At 42.2% G+C, this 13914-nt stretch overlaps 1 protein-coding gene across 2 annotated transcripts; it reads left to right on the top strand.

The window, feature by feature from the left end:
• Nucleotides 1-1329: 1329 nt before the first annotated feature.
• MANSC4 (MANSC domain containing 4) lies at nt 1330-13059 on the top strand. Of its 2 annotated transcripts, XM_039354567.1 has the most exons (5): nt 1330-2165; nt 5246-5334; nt 7674-8151; nt 11130-11264; nt 12342-13059. In XM_039354567.1, the coding sequence occupies exons 3-5, from the start codon at nt 7923-7925 to the stop codon at nt 13016-13018; spliced, it is 1041 nt and encodes a 346-aa protein (XP_039210501.1). In that variant the 5' UTR covers nt 1330-2165; nt 5246-5334; nt 7674-7922; the 3' UTR covers nt 13019-13059. The 2 variants fall into 2 exon arrangements, with proteins under 2 accessions (XP_039210501.1, XP_039210502.1); XM_039354568.1 differs by lacking the exons at nt 1330-2165; nt 5246-5334 and having other exon boundaries at nt 7272-8151.
• Nucleotides 13060-13914: the final 855 nt, after the last annotated feature.

Here is a 13914-nt window from a genome sequence, read left to right on the forward strand (position 1 = left end):
TGGAATGGCCACACAAAGGGAATCAAAACGGAAGCTGACCAAGAGCTGCATCCGTGGGCCTTGTTCAATCAGCTAGCTTAGTGGAGCTTCCATATAAAGAGGCAGTCTACAACCAAAGAGCCAAACGATGAGAAAAGGGCAGGTTTGGTGGTTTGTTGGTGCGTTCCTAGAGACTTTGGGCTGGCGTTGGTGTGTGTAGAAAAGGTGGGGAGGGGGATTTCTGTGGGGATCCCAAAGGAGGTCTGTCATCTGGGGGATTCTACTTGCTTCATGATGTCAGCCATTCAGTTCAACTGTCACTTTCCGTCCGTTGGTGGTCATCAGAGCTAAAATGGCTTCCAGGATGTAAATAGGTTTTCAGAGCTGGACTCTGGGGGACTTTTTGTAGCCCCTTTTTGTAGCCAATTTCTCAGAGGATGGGGATATTCTGCGGAGGAGGGGGGCAAGAGGCAAATGTGCTCCAATTTTATCTTTAATTCATTATTGGGGCTAAAAGACTTGGTGGAGTACTTTCCAACAGGTTGGGATTTCTTAGCAGCCTTAGCAGCCTGTGAATTAGGAAAGCCTTTTTAAGATTCGATGAACTCAAAGTGGCTGCGGAACACATCCAGTCGTGAAAAAACAAACCAAGGTTAAAAGCGATGAGCACAAGCTGGGCGTATCACTTTTCCCATTCTGGTTTCTGGAATCAAAGGGATGATGGAAAGTAGGTCCCTTCCCTTACGTTCCTTTTTTTTCTCTCTCTTCTAGGGCTTTTTTCATGTGTTTTCCTTGCTTTGCAAAAGCTGAAGCTCCAGTTTCTCTGGTCTGCCAAACGGACGGCAGCCCCAAGATTTGTAAGAGAAAACAAGTGACATATATTGTCGATTTGGAGCTGGTGAAGAGGGAGCCATGTGATGAGTGGACACTTTGGACCGGGCTGTTCCTGACCCACTAAGCACCTCTCCTCCTTCTGCAGCTCCTGCAGGCACGTTGGCTCCCCACAAGTCCTTCTGCTTCCATTTCACTCTTCAAGGAAGCTTTAAGAGGGTTCACTGGCACTTATTTACGTATATGGGCAAGGGGAGGGGGCAGAATATACGAGGGCAATTCAGAAATAAACCTCCATTTGGGTATCCACGACAGACACTCGCAGATGCAGAACTTTTATTACACAGCTTAGAAAACTACAACATGACATAACTTTTTAACACAATCGCCATTCAGATTGAGGCCCTTGTAATGTCTTACAAGATTTGAAATTCCTTAGTTAGTCGTCGCTCGGCGCCAAATCTGGGCTATGGGGGGGGGGGAATCAAACACATCCCAAGGGAACTGTTTCAAAACCTCCTGGGTGCGTCTAGCGGTATGCAGGCGAGCATTGTCGTGAACCGACACACCGGAAATGGTGCCATAGAAAATCCCGCCAAATGTGAAGAGGCCAAGGAGTAACTGCTCGTGAAGTTCATGGAGCCTGGTTTGATACTCAGTTCAGACATCTGCTGTGAAATGTTACAAAAACTCACACAAACCATCCACAACAAGCGTCGGGCCTGCTGACTTCCGGCGTGGTGTGGTGTCGGTTCACGATAACACTTGCCCACAAACCGCTAGATCAGTGTTTCTCAACCTTGACAATTTTAAGGCATGTGGACTTCAACTCCCAGAATTCCACAGCCATTTGGGTGCTTGGCAGCCAGTCCACACTTAACAAGCAGCTGCAGCTTCTTGGGGCTATGCGATCGTGTTTTGCAATAGTTTTTGTTGCTTTCTGGGCAAAAAATGACAATAATAATCACAAAACACTTCCTGTGGATCATCTGGATTTGGACTCGTGAGCACATAATTTGCTTTAGGACCAGGTGACTCACTTAGCAACCGTTATAAAAATGATCTTACAATTGACCAGAATTCTGGGCTCAATTGTTGTCGTAATTTGAGGACGACCCTATTGTGGTTTCTAGCAATGTAGTCCAGAGATTAAATCGCAGCAGCTCTGCATCCTTCGGGTGTTCTCATTGTGTGGATAGGCAGAGGCTTCCCTTCCTTCTTTCCTTCATTGGTCTCACTTTTTTCCCCCCAATGCAGGTGATTTGATTATAGAAGACGTATAACTTCCTCCCACCACCATTCACCACCATTCTCCAAAGAAAGAAGCAGCATACAACTGCCGTGTTTCCCCGAAAGTAAGACCCGGTCTTATATTATTTTTACCTCCAAAAGAGGCATTAGGTCTTATTTTCGGGTGGTGTCCTATATTTTTCGTGACACCCACCTCGCCTCGCGGTGGCAGCACCCACAACCCATCTAGCAGGAGCCCACATGGCTGCTGCCCCACTTCTGCTACGGCCGCTCGTGGCAGGAGGCCACATGTCACATCACATCACTGCCGCCACAACGAGGCGAGGCAGGTGGGGAAGGTGTGGAGCTGCCTCACATGCCCTGCACCCATTTCCTTCAGCCCGCCCCCCCAAGCCAGGCCATTTCTTGCTCCCTTTCACTCCCTGCCTGAGCCGGACTACCGTACGGAGGATGGGCAGGGTAGGCCTGATCCCACTCCGCCATTTCGGAGCCAGGGCAAAAGGCCCCGCTGCCGCTGTGAGCCGCTGGACGGGCTTTCTTCATGATCCTCCTGCTGTCCAGTCTCCTCTTAAAAACTTCCAGTGTTGGAGCACCCACAACTTCTGGAGGCAAGGAGTTCCTCTGGTTAATTGTTCTACTATCAGGAAATTCCTCCTTAGTTCCAGGTTGCTTCTCCCCTTGATGCTTTGGAGAATAGGTTGACCGTCCTCTTCTTTCTGGAAACCCCATAGATATTTTTAAGATGCTATCAGCTATCCTATCAGCCCTGGTCCTTCTCTTTAGTAAATTACACATACCCAGTTCCAGCTCCTTATGTTTTAGCCTCCTGCCCCCTAATTGTGTTTGTTATATTTGTTATATATATCTTTGTTTGTTATATTTGTTATATATCTTTGTTTGTTATATTTGTTATATATCTTTGTTTGTTATATTTGTTATATATCTTTGTTTGTTATATTTGTTATATATCTTTGTTTGTTATATTTGTTATATATCTTTGTGTGTTATATTTGTTATATATCTTCGTTTGTTATATTTGTTATATATCTTTGTTTGTTATATTTGTTATATATCTTTGTTTGTTATATTTGTTATATATCTTTGTTATATTTGTTATATATCTTTGTTTGTTATATTTGTTATATATCTTTGTTTGTTATATTTGTTATATATCTTTGTGTGTTATATTTGTTATAGAAATAGGTTCTGTTCAAAACGATGTACCTATTGTTAATACTGAAATAAAAACATTTGAAATATTTCTCCCACCCCTCTTTTGTCACAGAGCACACAGCCTATTCACATCTTTGTCCTCTTGGCATTTGTGTTCAAAAAATGTGCAGGTGCCCCTTTTCTAGTGTTACTAGGGGGTGGAAACCAACCCAGCATCTTTTTCCAAGGAAGGGTCTTCCACGGATCACAGATCTCCTCCGTCACCACAGCGGAGAAAGGACTTGTGTTCTCCAATTGTGGGTCTGTTATGCAACCCAGCCTCAAGCAGGTGCAATCTCTGCCTCAAGGGAAGAAGAGGCCCCGGGACAGCCTCAGTGCAGAGTGAAATTGTGCATTCTCTGAAGAAACGGCTTCTTTTGTAGGCCGCGTCTTCTGAGAAGGCCGTGAGGCTCAGTGTGGTGTTTGTTTGTCTAGGGTGGCTCTCTGCGCACCGCACTCTGCTAGCCCAAGGCAGCTGTCATTCTCAACCCTGATTTGGCGAAATATACCCTTGATTTGGGCGCATCGTTATTTCATTGTGTAGAGCAGGGGAATTCTGGGAGTTGGAGTCCACCAGCTTTACAGTTGCCCAGCTTGGAGACCCCTGCTATAGGGTCTACCCAGCGTCTTCCAGAACCTCAATTATAGGGAATGAAGATTTCCTGTGACCTTACATCTCTGCCATTGAACCCAACATCTGCCATGTTCAGGGATCTAACTGTGAGGTGGATCTCGGAGTCCTGGTGGACAACTGCTTAAAAACCAGGTGGGAACAGATATACAGATAGTCCTCAACTTACAATTCTACTGAGCCCAAATGTCTGTTGCTAAGCGAGACAGACATTGAGTTTTGCCCCATTTTATGACTTTCATTGCCACAGTTGTCAGTTAATCACTGCAGGTGATTAACTTAGTAACACAGTTGTTAAGAGAATCTGGCTTTCCCATTGACCTGACTTGTCGGAGTAGCAAAAGGGGATCCCATAACCCCAGAACACCACAACTGTCATAAATACATGCCAGTTGCCAAGCATCCAAATTTTGATCACGTGACAAGGGGATGTTGCCAGTATGAAAACCAGTCACAAGTCACTTTTTTCAATGCCATTGTAACTTAGAATGGGCACTAAACCAGTGGTTGTAAGTCAAGGATTATTAAAAAAAAAAGTTGTATTATAAAAATAACAGAAATAATATTTTGCTGGGAAGCATTAAAAGTTTAGGGATTTTTTTTTTTAAAAAAAGAAACCCTCCCCATAAAATTTAGTATGTAGTATAGTATAGCCTGAAAGAGATGTAATCTGGTTCTCTCTTCATCTTCTACTTTTAGTAATTCTGTAATAAGCAGTACAGCGGTAAATTACATTTGCATTTTTACTTGTTTGGCAGAGAATTTTCTGCAGTCCCAGCTAAGGTCCTTGGCAGAAAAGGGGTTAATTACCAGGTATCCAATGTCAATAGAGTGGAATCTGCCATTTTCTTTTCTCTCCATGCAAAGAAAGAAATTTTCCTTCTCCATTCATCCCGCTAAAAGGCAGCAATCTGTTGCCTGACTCTAAAGTAAGCGCTTTTATCTATCCTTAATCAACGCTAACTCAAGCGTCCAACTGGACGGTGAAACAATACGCAAACATTGGCAAATCGTTCTTGGGTGTTTCAAAAGCGACAGTGTAATTTGGGTTTTTCCCCCCAACAAAATGTTTTATGATCCTTTTCTTCCTTGGAGAACAAGAAACAACTCCAAAAAAAAAAGGTCAGGTAAGAAACAAATGTAGTGCATGCCTCCGTTGAGTTTTGCAATACCTATATCCTTTTTCTGCGTGTTTAAATTTCTTTGGCTTTGTCATTTTGTAGTAGAATTGCACCAAATTGTAATTTTGAGAAAACATCAGTGATTTATTCTTGTTCTGCATGTCGTATCTCCGGGTTTTGATAACAATGACCAATTTCCTTTTATTTCTGTTTTGGGCAGGTTGAGAATTACTAATCTAGAGAGAAACCGAATATGAGTTATCGCTTTATTGTTGGACAAGGTGGGATGGTTTGGAAATCTTAAAAGAGGTAAATTTGAATCGTAGAAGGAAGATCTAGGAAGGCGGCTGATCAGGAAATCTGCCATCCATTTACTTTTATTTATTTGTTTACCATTTGAATTGCTGTATTGCTGCATTTTCAGAGATCCTAAGTAGCAACTTACAACCATCTATTTAGTGACCGTTCAAAGTTACAACGGCATTGAAAAAAGGTCAAAGGTCAGAAGATTGGGTCATGTGAGTGACCCACTTTATGACCGTCACGACTTTCCTTCAAATTCCCCCTAATGAACCTGGATATAGAAATAGTTTCTGAAAAATTCTCTTGCAAATTTTTGAAACCTTCAGATAATAATAATGATAATGATGATAACGATAATAAATAAAAATAAAGTTGGAAGGGACCTTGGAGGTCATCTAGTCCAACCCCCTGCTCAGGCAGGAAACCCTAGCCCATTTCAGACAAATGGCTGTCCAGTCTCTTCATCATAATAATAATAATAATAATAATAATAATAATAATAATAATAATAAAGTTGGAAGGGATCTTGGAGGTCATCTAGTCCAACCCCCTGCTCAGGCAGGAAACCCTAACCCATTTCAGACAAATGGCTGTCCAGTCTCTTCTTAAAAACCTCCAGTGATGGAGCACCCACAAGTTCTGGAGGCAAGGAGTTCCACTGATTAACTGTCAGGAAATTCCTCCTTAGCTCCAGGTTGCTTCTCTCCTTGATTAGTTTCCACCCGTTGCTTCTTGTCCTGCCTTCGGGGGCTTGACTCCCTCTTATAAAATTGGAAACGTTGGTAAAATTGGAAAACATTATTACGCATTTTTAATTTTGGCTACACCTCTCTTTCTCTGTGCTTCCTGCTGATAGCCAGACAGTATTTTATAATTTCAAATGCTTCTTGTGTCTGGAATCTCTCCAGGAGCTGGGCATTACATGCAAGATAAGATGAACATCAACAATAGATTAGGAAAGTCTTCTGCTTCTTCCATTTCTAACATGAAGGGCGCTGAGCAGTCCTTGCTGTGGGGGAAAGGCCTGCTCCGCTCTTTTGAGACTGAAGGAATTGGGGGGGGGGGTTTCAACAGGCAAAGAGGAGGCCGACGGGGGTCTAAGCTGGACCACTCCTCACACTTAAAAAGAGTGAAGAGAAGAGCAACCAAGGTGATTAGGGGACTGGACAATGAACTGTTGCAGGAACTATTGTAGGTATGTCTAGTTCAGGGGTTCTCAACCTTGGCAACTTTAAGACTTGTGGACTTCAACTCCCAGAATTCCTGAGTCAGCTTTGCTGGCTGAGGAATTCTGGGAGTTGAAGTCCACAAGTCTTAAAGTTGCCAAGGTTGAGAACCCCTGGTCTGGTTTAATGAAGATGGAGGACTAAGGGTGATATGATAGCTGTCTTTCAATACTTGAGGGGATGCCACAGAGAAGAGGGGGTCCACCTAGTCTCCAAAGCACCTGAGGGCAGGACAAGACAGTGTAAGGGTCAGCAGCTACCCGAAGAATATATATACGGGCAACAGCCAATCACAAGGTGACACTTGTCGGTGCACAGAATATTAACCAATCACATTTCCTTCCTTTCCCGCTCTTTCCCTTGTCTCTGGGTATGTGTACGTGATCTTCCTGCCTTCACAAAATGGCGTCCCTAACGGAAGCACAGTTTACAGAAGCAAAATGGCGGTGATTAGGCTAATAATTAGGCTTTTGTACAATCCCTATAAAAGAATGGGTGGAAATTCCTCAGGGATAGATCCAGTCTGGAAGTGAGGAGAAATTTCCTGACAGGGAGAACAATTTAATCAGTGGAACGGCTTCCCTCCAGAAGTTGTGGGTGCTCCATCACTGGAGGCTTTTAAAGAAGAGACTGGACAGCCATTTGTCCAAAATGGTATAGGGACAGGGTCTCTTCTGCTCAACCAGGGGGTTGGACTAGAAGACCTCCAAGGTCCCTTCCAACTCTGCTATTGGAAGAAGGCCAACGGCTGTTCTTTCTCAGGATACACAATAAAGGTGTTGAGATAGAAAAACGGATTCCAGTTGAGTTTTAGGAATAGTTTTTAATGGGATCATTCTTGAACGAAACAACTTACGTAATTTGTAAAGCAAGGAAAATAAGCAGCTACAATTCCAAAGGTACCTTGAGTGAAAGCTTTCTAAAGCCTGAACCAAGAGGTTCCAGAATGATTTTCTAGACCTAAAATACCATTGGCAATTTTTAAAAAATAAAAACAAAATCACCATGTGAGGAAATCTTCAAAAAGTGCCCCCCAACGAGGATGCATTACAGACTCCCTTTCAAGGGAGAAGGCTATATGGTTCCTGGCCCAATAGTAATTCTTTATTATTCTACCAGGTGCTGGAAATCCTTTATTATTCTACCAGGTGTCATTATCCCAACTCAAGATCTACCCCGTGCAGTTCAAGCAGCCGTGCAAAGATTGGGAGCGATTATTCCGTAGGTTTGCAAAGGGCTTGCTAATTCCACGGGAAGTTACGGTCATCATCTGCAAAGAGGTTACTCCGGCAGACAGCCCTGAGTTTCTCTTACTCCGCATTTCTTCTGCCTTGGAGAAGGGACTTTTGCCAAGGAAATGTTGCTGAGATGTTTCTGTTAGTGGCTCTTTCAGAGGTCCTTCTGCTCTGGGGCTGGATGTGCAGGTCGGAAGGCCTTTGCTCGCCTACCAGGTTTTACAAAAACTGCTGGATCCGACAGTTCCCGGGTCTCTCCCTTGATCTGGAGCATTCCCAGGAGCAAGGAGCACGGATCCTCAAGGTTTACGTTGCATCCACTGCCGGACAGTGCAGCCAGGCCTGCTGCATCCTCAAGGATGGTGAGGAATTATTTTCTTCAGGAAAGATTCAAGGGACTCCCCATGGCAAAGTATTAGCCTCTTGGGGTGTCAACATTTAATATATTTCTTTTTTTAACCTGTTCAAAAGCAAGGCAGAACATTTTTCCTTCCTTCCTTCCTTCCTTCCTTCCTTCCTTCCTTCCTTCCTTCCTTCCTTCCTTCCTTCCTTCCTTCCTTCCTTCTTTCCTTCTGTAAGGTTTTTCCAGCTCAGACTCCAAATAAATCCTAATGAGACTCCGAACACAACTTTATTTTCTTTGCTCAAAGAATATATGCTGGGCACTCCACTCTCCTTTAGACAACAGAGAAGATGAAGAGCAGAGAGAGCACGTAATCAAAAAGTTTTTGCTTTTTATAACCAACAAACATCACAAGGTTCCTACGCATCTAAAAAGTTCCTCTGAATCTCCTTATCTGTCCTGGCTTTACACTTCTGCATCTCTAAGCTTGAACACACAATAGCATCATAGCTGGCAATTAGCCCATTAACTTTCTTACCATGCAGGGGGTAGAGAGCTGTTTACATTTTAAAGCCACATCAGAGAAACAAGAAGGGAAAGATTTACAATCCAAGGAGAGAGAGGTGTTGCAATTTCTTAGCTAGGCTTTCTCTTGAAACAACACAGTGTAAAGTAACAGAAACATTTTCTTTGGTCAGCACAATTTAGAATACAATGGAGCACATGCAGAAAGCAAGCAAAAATAAATGGACAATAGCTGTTATCCATGAGAGATTGATTATACATAAAAGATTATATTTTGAAAGATTATACTTGGCTTGATCTTTACACTTCCTTCTTCCTCCTTCCCTCCCTCTTTCTTTCTTTCTTTCTTTCTCTTTCCTTCCTTCCTTCCTTCCTTCCTTCCTTCTTCCCTCCCTCCTTTTTCTTTCTTTCTTTCTTTTTCTTTCCTTCCTTCCTTCCTCCTTCCCTCGCTTCCTCCCTCTTTCCTTTTCTTTCTTTCTTTCTTTCTTTCTTTCTTTCTTTCTTTCTTTTCTTTCTATCCTACCTTTATTATTTTTTACTAACAACTCAAGGCAGCAAGAACTGAAGAAGCTTCTTGAATGAGAAGCAAAATGTCTTTAAGGAAAAACAAGAAAGTCCAGTTGCCTTTTGAAAAAGCACTTTTGGGACAACCATGACCTGGATGACTGAGAATCTCCATAGACATTTTTTTTTGGGGGGGGGGGGCTGAAATAGTTCTTTGGAGTTAAGGAGTCTTGCTTTACTAAAATGCGAAACAGGTTATAACAGTAGGAAGCGTTTGCAAAACAATTTAATACCATACAGCATTCACGGTCTTAGGTTCCTAAGCATAATAGTAGCTTGAGCATGGAACCAACAACTCAAAGGCTTGGGGGCTCTTTAATTTCCAATGCATTTCCATCTACAAGAATGGTGGGTTTTCTTCTGTTGAAATTGCTTTTCTGAGATTGAAAGTGAATTTGGAATTATGAATGAAATTATAACGGCTTTTCCTGGGGTGCATGTTCCTTTCCATGTGCTTCCTACTATTGTTTATTATTGGCTACTATTCCAACACTCTGACGCTAGAACAATCTTTTAAAGCCTCCCCAAGCCATTCATTGCATTTCTTCAGGCAAGTTCAGAGCTGAACTTTCAAACAAAGAACAGTTCTCTTGCAGGGCTCTGTCCCTCATGCGTGCTACAAGCTGGTAGGATAAAGGGACTAACTGAAATAAGAGCCGAAGGACTAAATCCATCTATTACTGGAATATTGATCTGGCACAAGAAAATCCCTGTTTTCGTATTTAGATATTCTGACACATAATCCTGTCGGCATATAACCTGGTCTTAATGCTTAGGCAAAAAGTATGAAAACATCAACTCATTAGAAAGATCATCTGTTTAATCCTTTTTTTGGCTGATCTTTGACCAAGATTTGGGGGTGGAAAGTGATAGGCCTAGAGAGTTATAATGTTTAGCATTTCTGTTTTCAGACGGCTGAGGCCCGAGCTGCCACTACTATGTTCGTGGAGAGCATCACTGGTGGATTTAAGCAACCCACTGCCACATTATCACAACGACCCATTATAGATTGGATGTGATGTGATTTGAATATAAAGCTACTGAAGGGTTTATGAGTTCACAGATTTATTTCAAGAACAAAGGGACATGGATCAACTTAAAGCAGGGGTCTTCCAACTTGGCCCTTTTATGACGTGTGGACTTCAAGTCCCAGAATTCCTCAGCCAGGCACGCGTGCCTGGCTGAGGAATTCTGGGACTTGAAGTCCACACGTCATAAAATGGCCAAGTTGGAAGACCCCTGGCTTAAGGGTTCAACTTGATCTATAGTGATTTGATTGGACTCTCGCATGTTGTTAGGGCAGAAGACCCCCTATTCACCAGGTCCCACATTGTATACCTAAATGTTTTGTGTTCAGTTGGCTAGACATTTGGTTTAAAGAGCAAGCAGTTGGGTCCTGCATTGGATGCTGGCTTCTCCGTTAGGTTTCATGTCAGATCAGTTCTGTGATCCATCAAGTGAAGACCTAGCTCCCTGGAGAAGGGCTGGGAAAGGAGGAAGGGAAGGGAAGGGAAGAAGAGGATGACCATTGAGTTGGGTGGACTCAGTTACAGGGGCAGTAGGGTGCCATTGGGAGACCTGAAGGAGCAGGCTAGAGACCTATCATCCTGGAGAAAACCTATCTGTGTGATTGCTAAGAAGTTGACACCAACTCAGTCAATCAATCAAGCCCTACTTTTGAAAGAATCCCTGTCTCCAGTGTGTTCTGTAGAACTGGGAGTTTTGTGAGAAACGGATGATATCCCATGAAGCCTCTCCACCCTCCCCTAAAAAAGTATCCTAATTAGGGGGGCTGGCTTTTTTTTAATTAATGTCCCACAATCCCATAGAGCTCATCCAGCATAAACAGCAGCAGGATCCTTTGCTACAGGCCAGCTAAAAACTTTCCTATCTCTCTCTACTTTCTAGTTTTCTGTAACATGGCTGTTTTCTACTACAAAACCAATATTCACAATATAAACTGCATTCACATGTATTGCCCAGTGCTGGAAAGCTGCATAGTGAAACCTACAAGAAATGTGGTCCTGTATAATATTACACCAGGTAAGGCATTTTAATGTATGTATGTATGTATGTATGTATGAATTCATTCATTCATTCATGCATTCATTTATGCATTTATTTATTTATACATTTATTTATTTCATTTCTAAACTGCCCATTTCCCTCAGAGTATATATGCATTAATGCACGCTCAGGGGGAAAAGTGATTTGCATATGTGCATAACTAAAATCCAGATTTTTTTTCTTTTTTAAAGAGCAACTTATGGTAAAACTTTATAGCAAAGAAGCTGGAAGGAAGTACCAGATATCTAGTGATCGTGTATTGGTATGGGTTATAATAAAAATTAAAATACCATTTTAGGATGCTTTGATTACTGAGCTATAATGTGATATCTTAAGAAGATTTTTTTTAACTGTAGAATGTCACTTGCTTTTTTTTAGAAAGTGTCCAGATATGAAGTTTGTTTGCTTGTTTTTGTTTGTTTGTTTGTTTACCAAACTTTTTACTGTATAGTATTTAGTTTATTCAAAGAAAGCTAAAATTCAAAACACCAAGATGTTCTTTTTTTTAAAGAGACAAAAGAAGAAAGAAAGAAAGAAAGAAAGAAAGAAAGAAAGAAAGAAAGAAAGAAAAAGAAAGAAAGAAAGAAAACCCACAGGGCGTGTAGCATGCCTTCCCTGCCTCAACGCTTGGGATAGGTTGGTGTGATGGGGCGAAGCTGGTTCATAGGTAGCCTGGCCCTAATGCCATGTAGGTCTTTATAGGTCACAACCAACACCTTGAGCTGGACCCAGAAGCAAATTGGCACCCAGTGCAGTTCATGGAGCAGAGGGGTTATATGTGCCCATCTTTAGGCACCCAGTATAGCTCATGTGGCTGCATTCTGCACCAGCTGAAGCTTCTGGATACTTTTCAAGGGTAGCCCCATGGAGAACACGTTGCAACAGTCCAGCCAGGAGATGACCAGGGCATGAGTGACCGAGTGGAGGGCCTCCCTTGTCCAGGAACTGGATTGGTGCACAATGCAAAGTTGGTGGAGGTAAGTCTATAGATCAGATATCGTTGGATGAGAGGAGAGAAAAATTAAAACTTTCTTCTTTCTTGGGTTTCCTCAGGAGTTGATCCTGATCTTCTTGTTTTCGAGAAGCTCTCGTTCAAAGATATAAACGCCCGGTCTTCTTTTCATAAATGGGAGAGGCATGGTAGGGCCCGGGTTGCTGGCCTAGACCAGGATGAACTATCTTCCACAAGATTCCTCTTCCCGGAGGCCTCCTCTCCCACAACAGCCACAAAGCCAGGTGTGGACAGGAGCAACCAGAGCTCAGCAGTAGATGTTGCCCTCAAGAACTCAGCCATCACGTTAATGGCGACGGCTTCGACCATGGACGATTCGGTGGAAGCAGCTGAGATTCTTCCAGGGAGGAACAGCTCTACCCCCACTTCAGGTAATGCCAAGGCATCTTCTGCACCCATCCAGATGGCATCACTATCGCCTGGCCGGGTTCTTCCCAATAACAGCAAACCCTTGAACGAAACCAAACTCTACAGTGGAAGGAACAACAGGTCTGATGACGATGAAGGCCAGCAGCCCTCAGAGGAGATGGCGGGAGGAGAGGCCTGGTGGCCTCTGGCTGTACTTTGTTCAATGGCCTTCACGGGCTGCTGCTGCTGCTGTTGTGGTATCTTTTGGGCAACAGGATGGAAAAAGAGACGCCGTTATAAACCAAGGCAGAAAGGAAGATCAGCACCTAGCCAATTCATAAAATACTCTGCCGTTAAGAGCAGTTTTTAATGGTCAAATTCCAAATTCATCAGGAATGGAGTAGAGTAGAATATGGAATGGGATGGGATGGGATGGGATGGGATGGGATGGGATGGGATGGAATGGAATGGAATGGAATGGAATGGAATAGAATAGAATAGAATAGAATAGAATAGAATAGAATAGAATAGAATAGAATAGAATAGAATAGAATAGAATATGGAATGGGATGGAATGGAATAGAAAACAGAATAGAATAGAAAATAGGGAATAGAATAGAATATGGAATAGAATAGAATAGAATAGAATTACAGAATGGAATGGAATGGAATAGAATAGAATATGGAATGGAATGGAATAGAAAACAGAATAGAAAATAGGGAATAGAATAGAATTACAGAATGGAATGGAATAGAATAGAATAGAATAGAGGAATGATGAATAGAATAAGGAATAGAATAGAAAACAGAAAACAGAATAGAATAGAAAATAGGGAATAGAGTATGGAATGAAATAGAATAGAATAGAATGTAGAATAGAATAGAATAGAACATAGGATAGAATAGTTCTTTATTGGCCAAGTGTAATTGGACACACAAAGAATCTGTATCTTTGCATATGAAGATATGACAATGTATTTCCATCATAATCATGTTGAAATGTGGCGACTGACCATTATACAAGTTGACATAAAGCTGAAATTGGGAGCATGTTTTTCTGTCTCATATCTGGTTACTATGTAGCAAACATAAAGCATTTTAGAACAGAATGTAGCTTCCACAGACAATACAGCCATTTCTATAACAATAAGCCTATCTAGTTCACAAAAACAGAATCAGAGTTTCATTTTTTTTCCTCTCATTGCAAGCACAAAATCCAGAAGCAATTTCAAAATAGAGACAAGATTAGGTATATTCTCTTCTTTG

The sequence above is a fragment of the Crotalus tigris genome, unplaced genomic scaffold, assembly GCF_016545835.1.
Source record: "Crotalus tigris isolate CLP2741 ecotype Arizona unplaced genomic scaffold, ASM1654583v1 scf7180000018563.1161478300:1536566, whole genome shotgun sequence".
NCBI classification, from domain to species: Eukaryota; Metazoa; Chordata; class Lepidosauria; order Squamata; family Viperidae; genus Crotalus; species Crotalus tigris.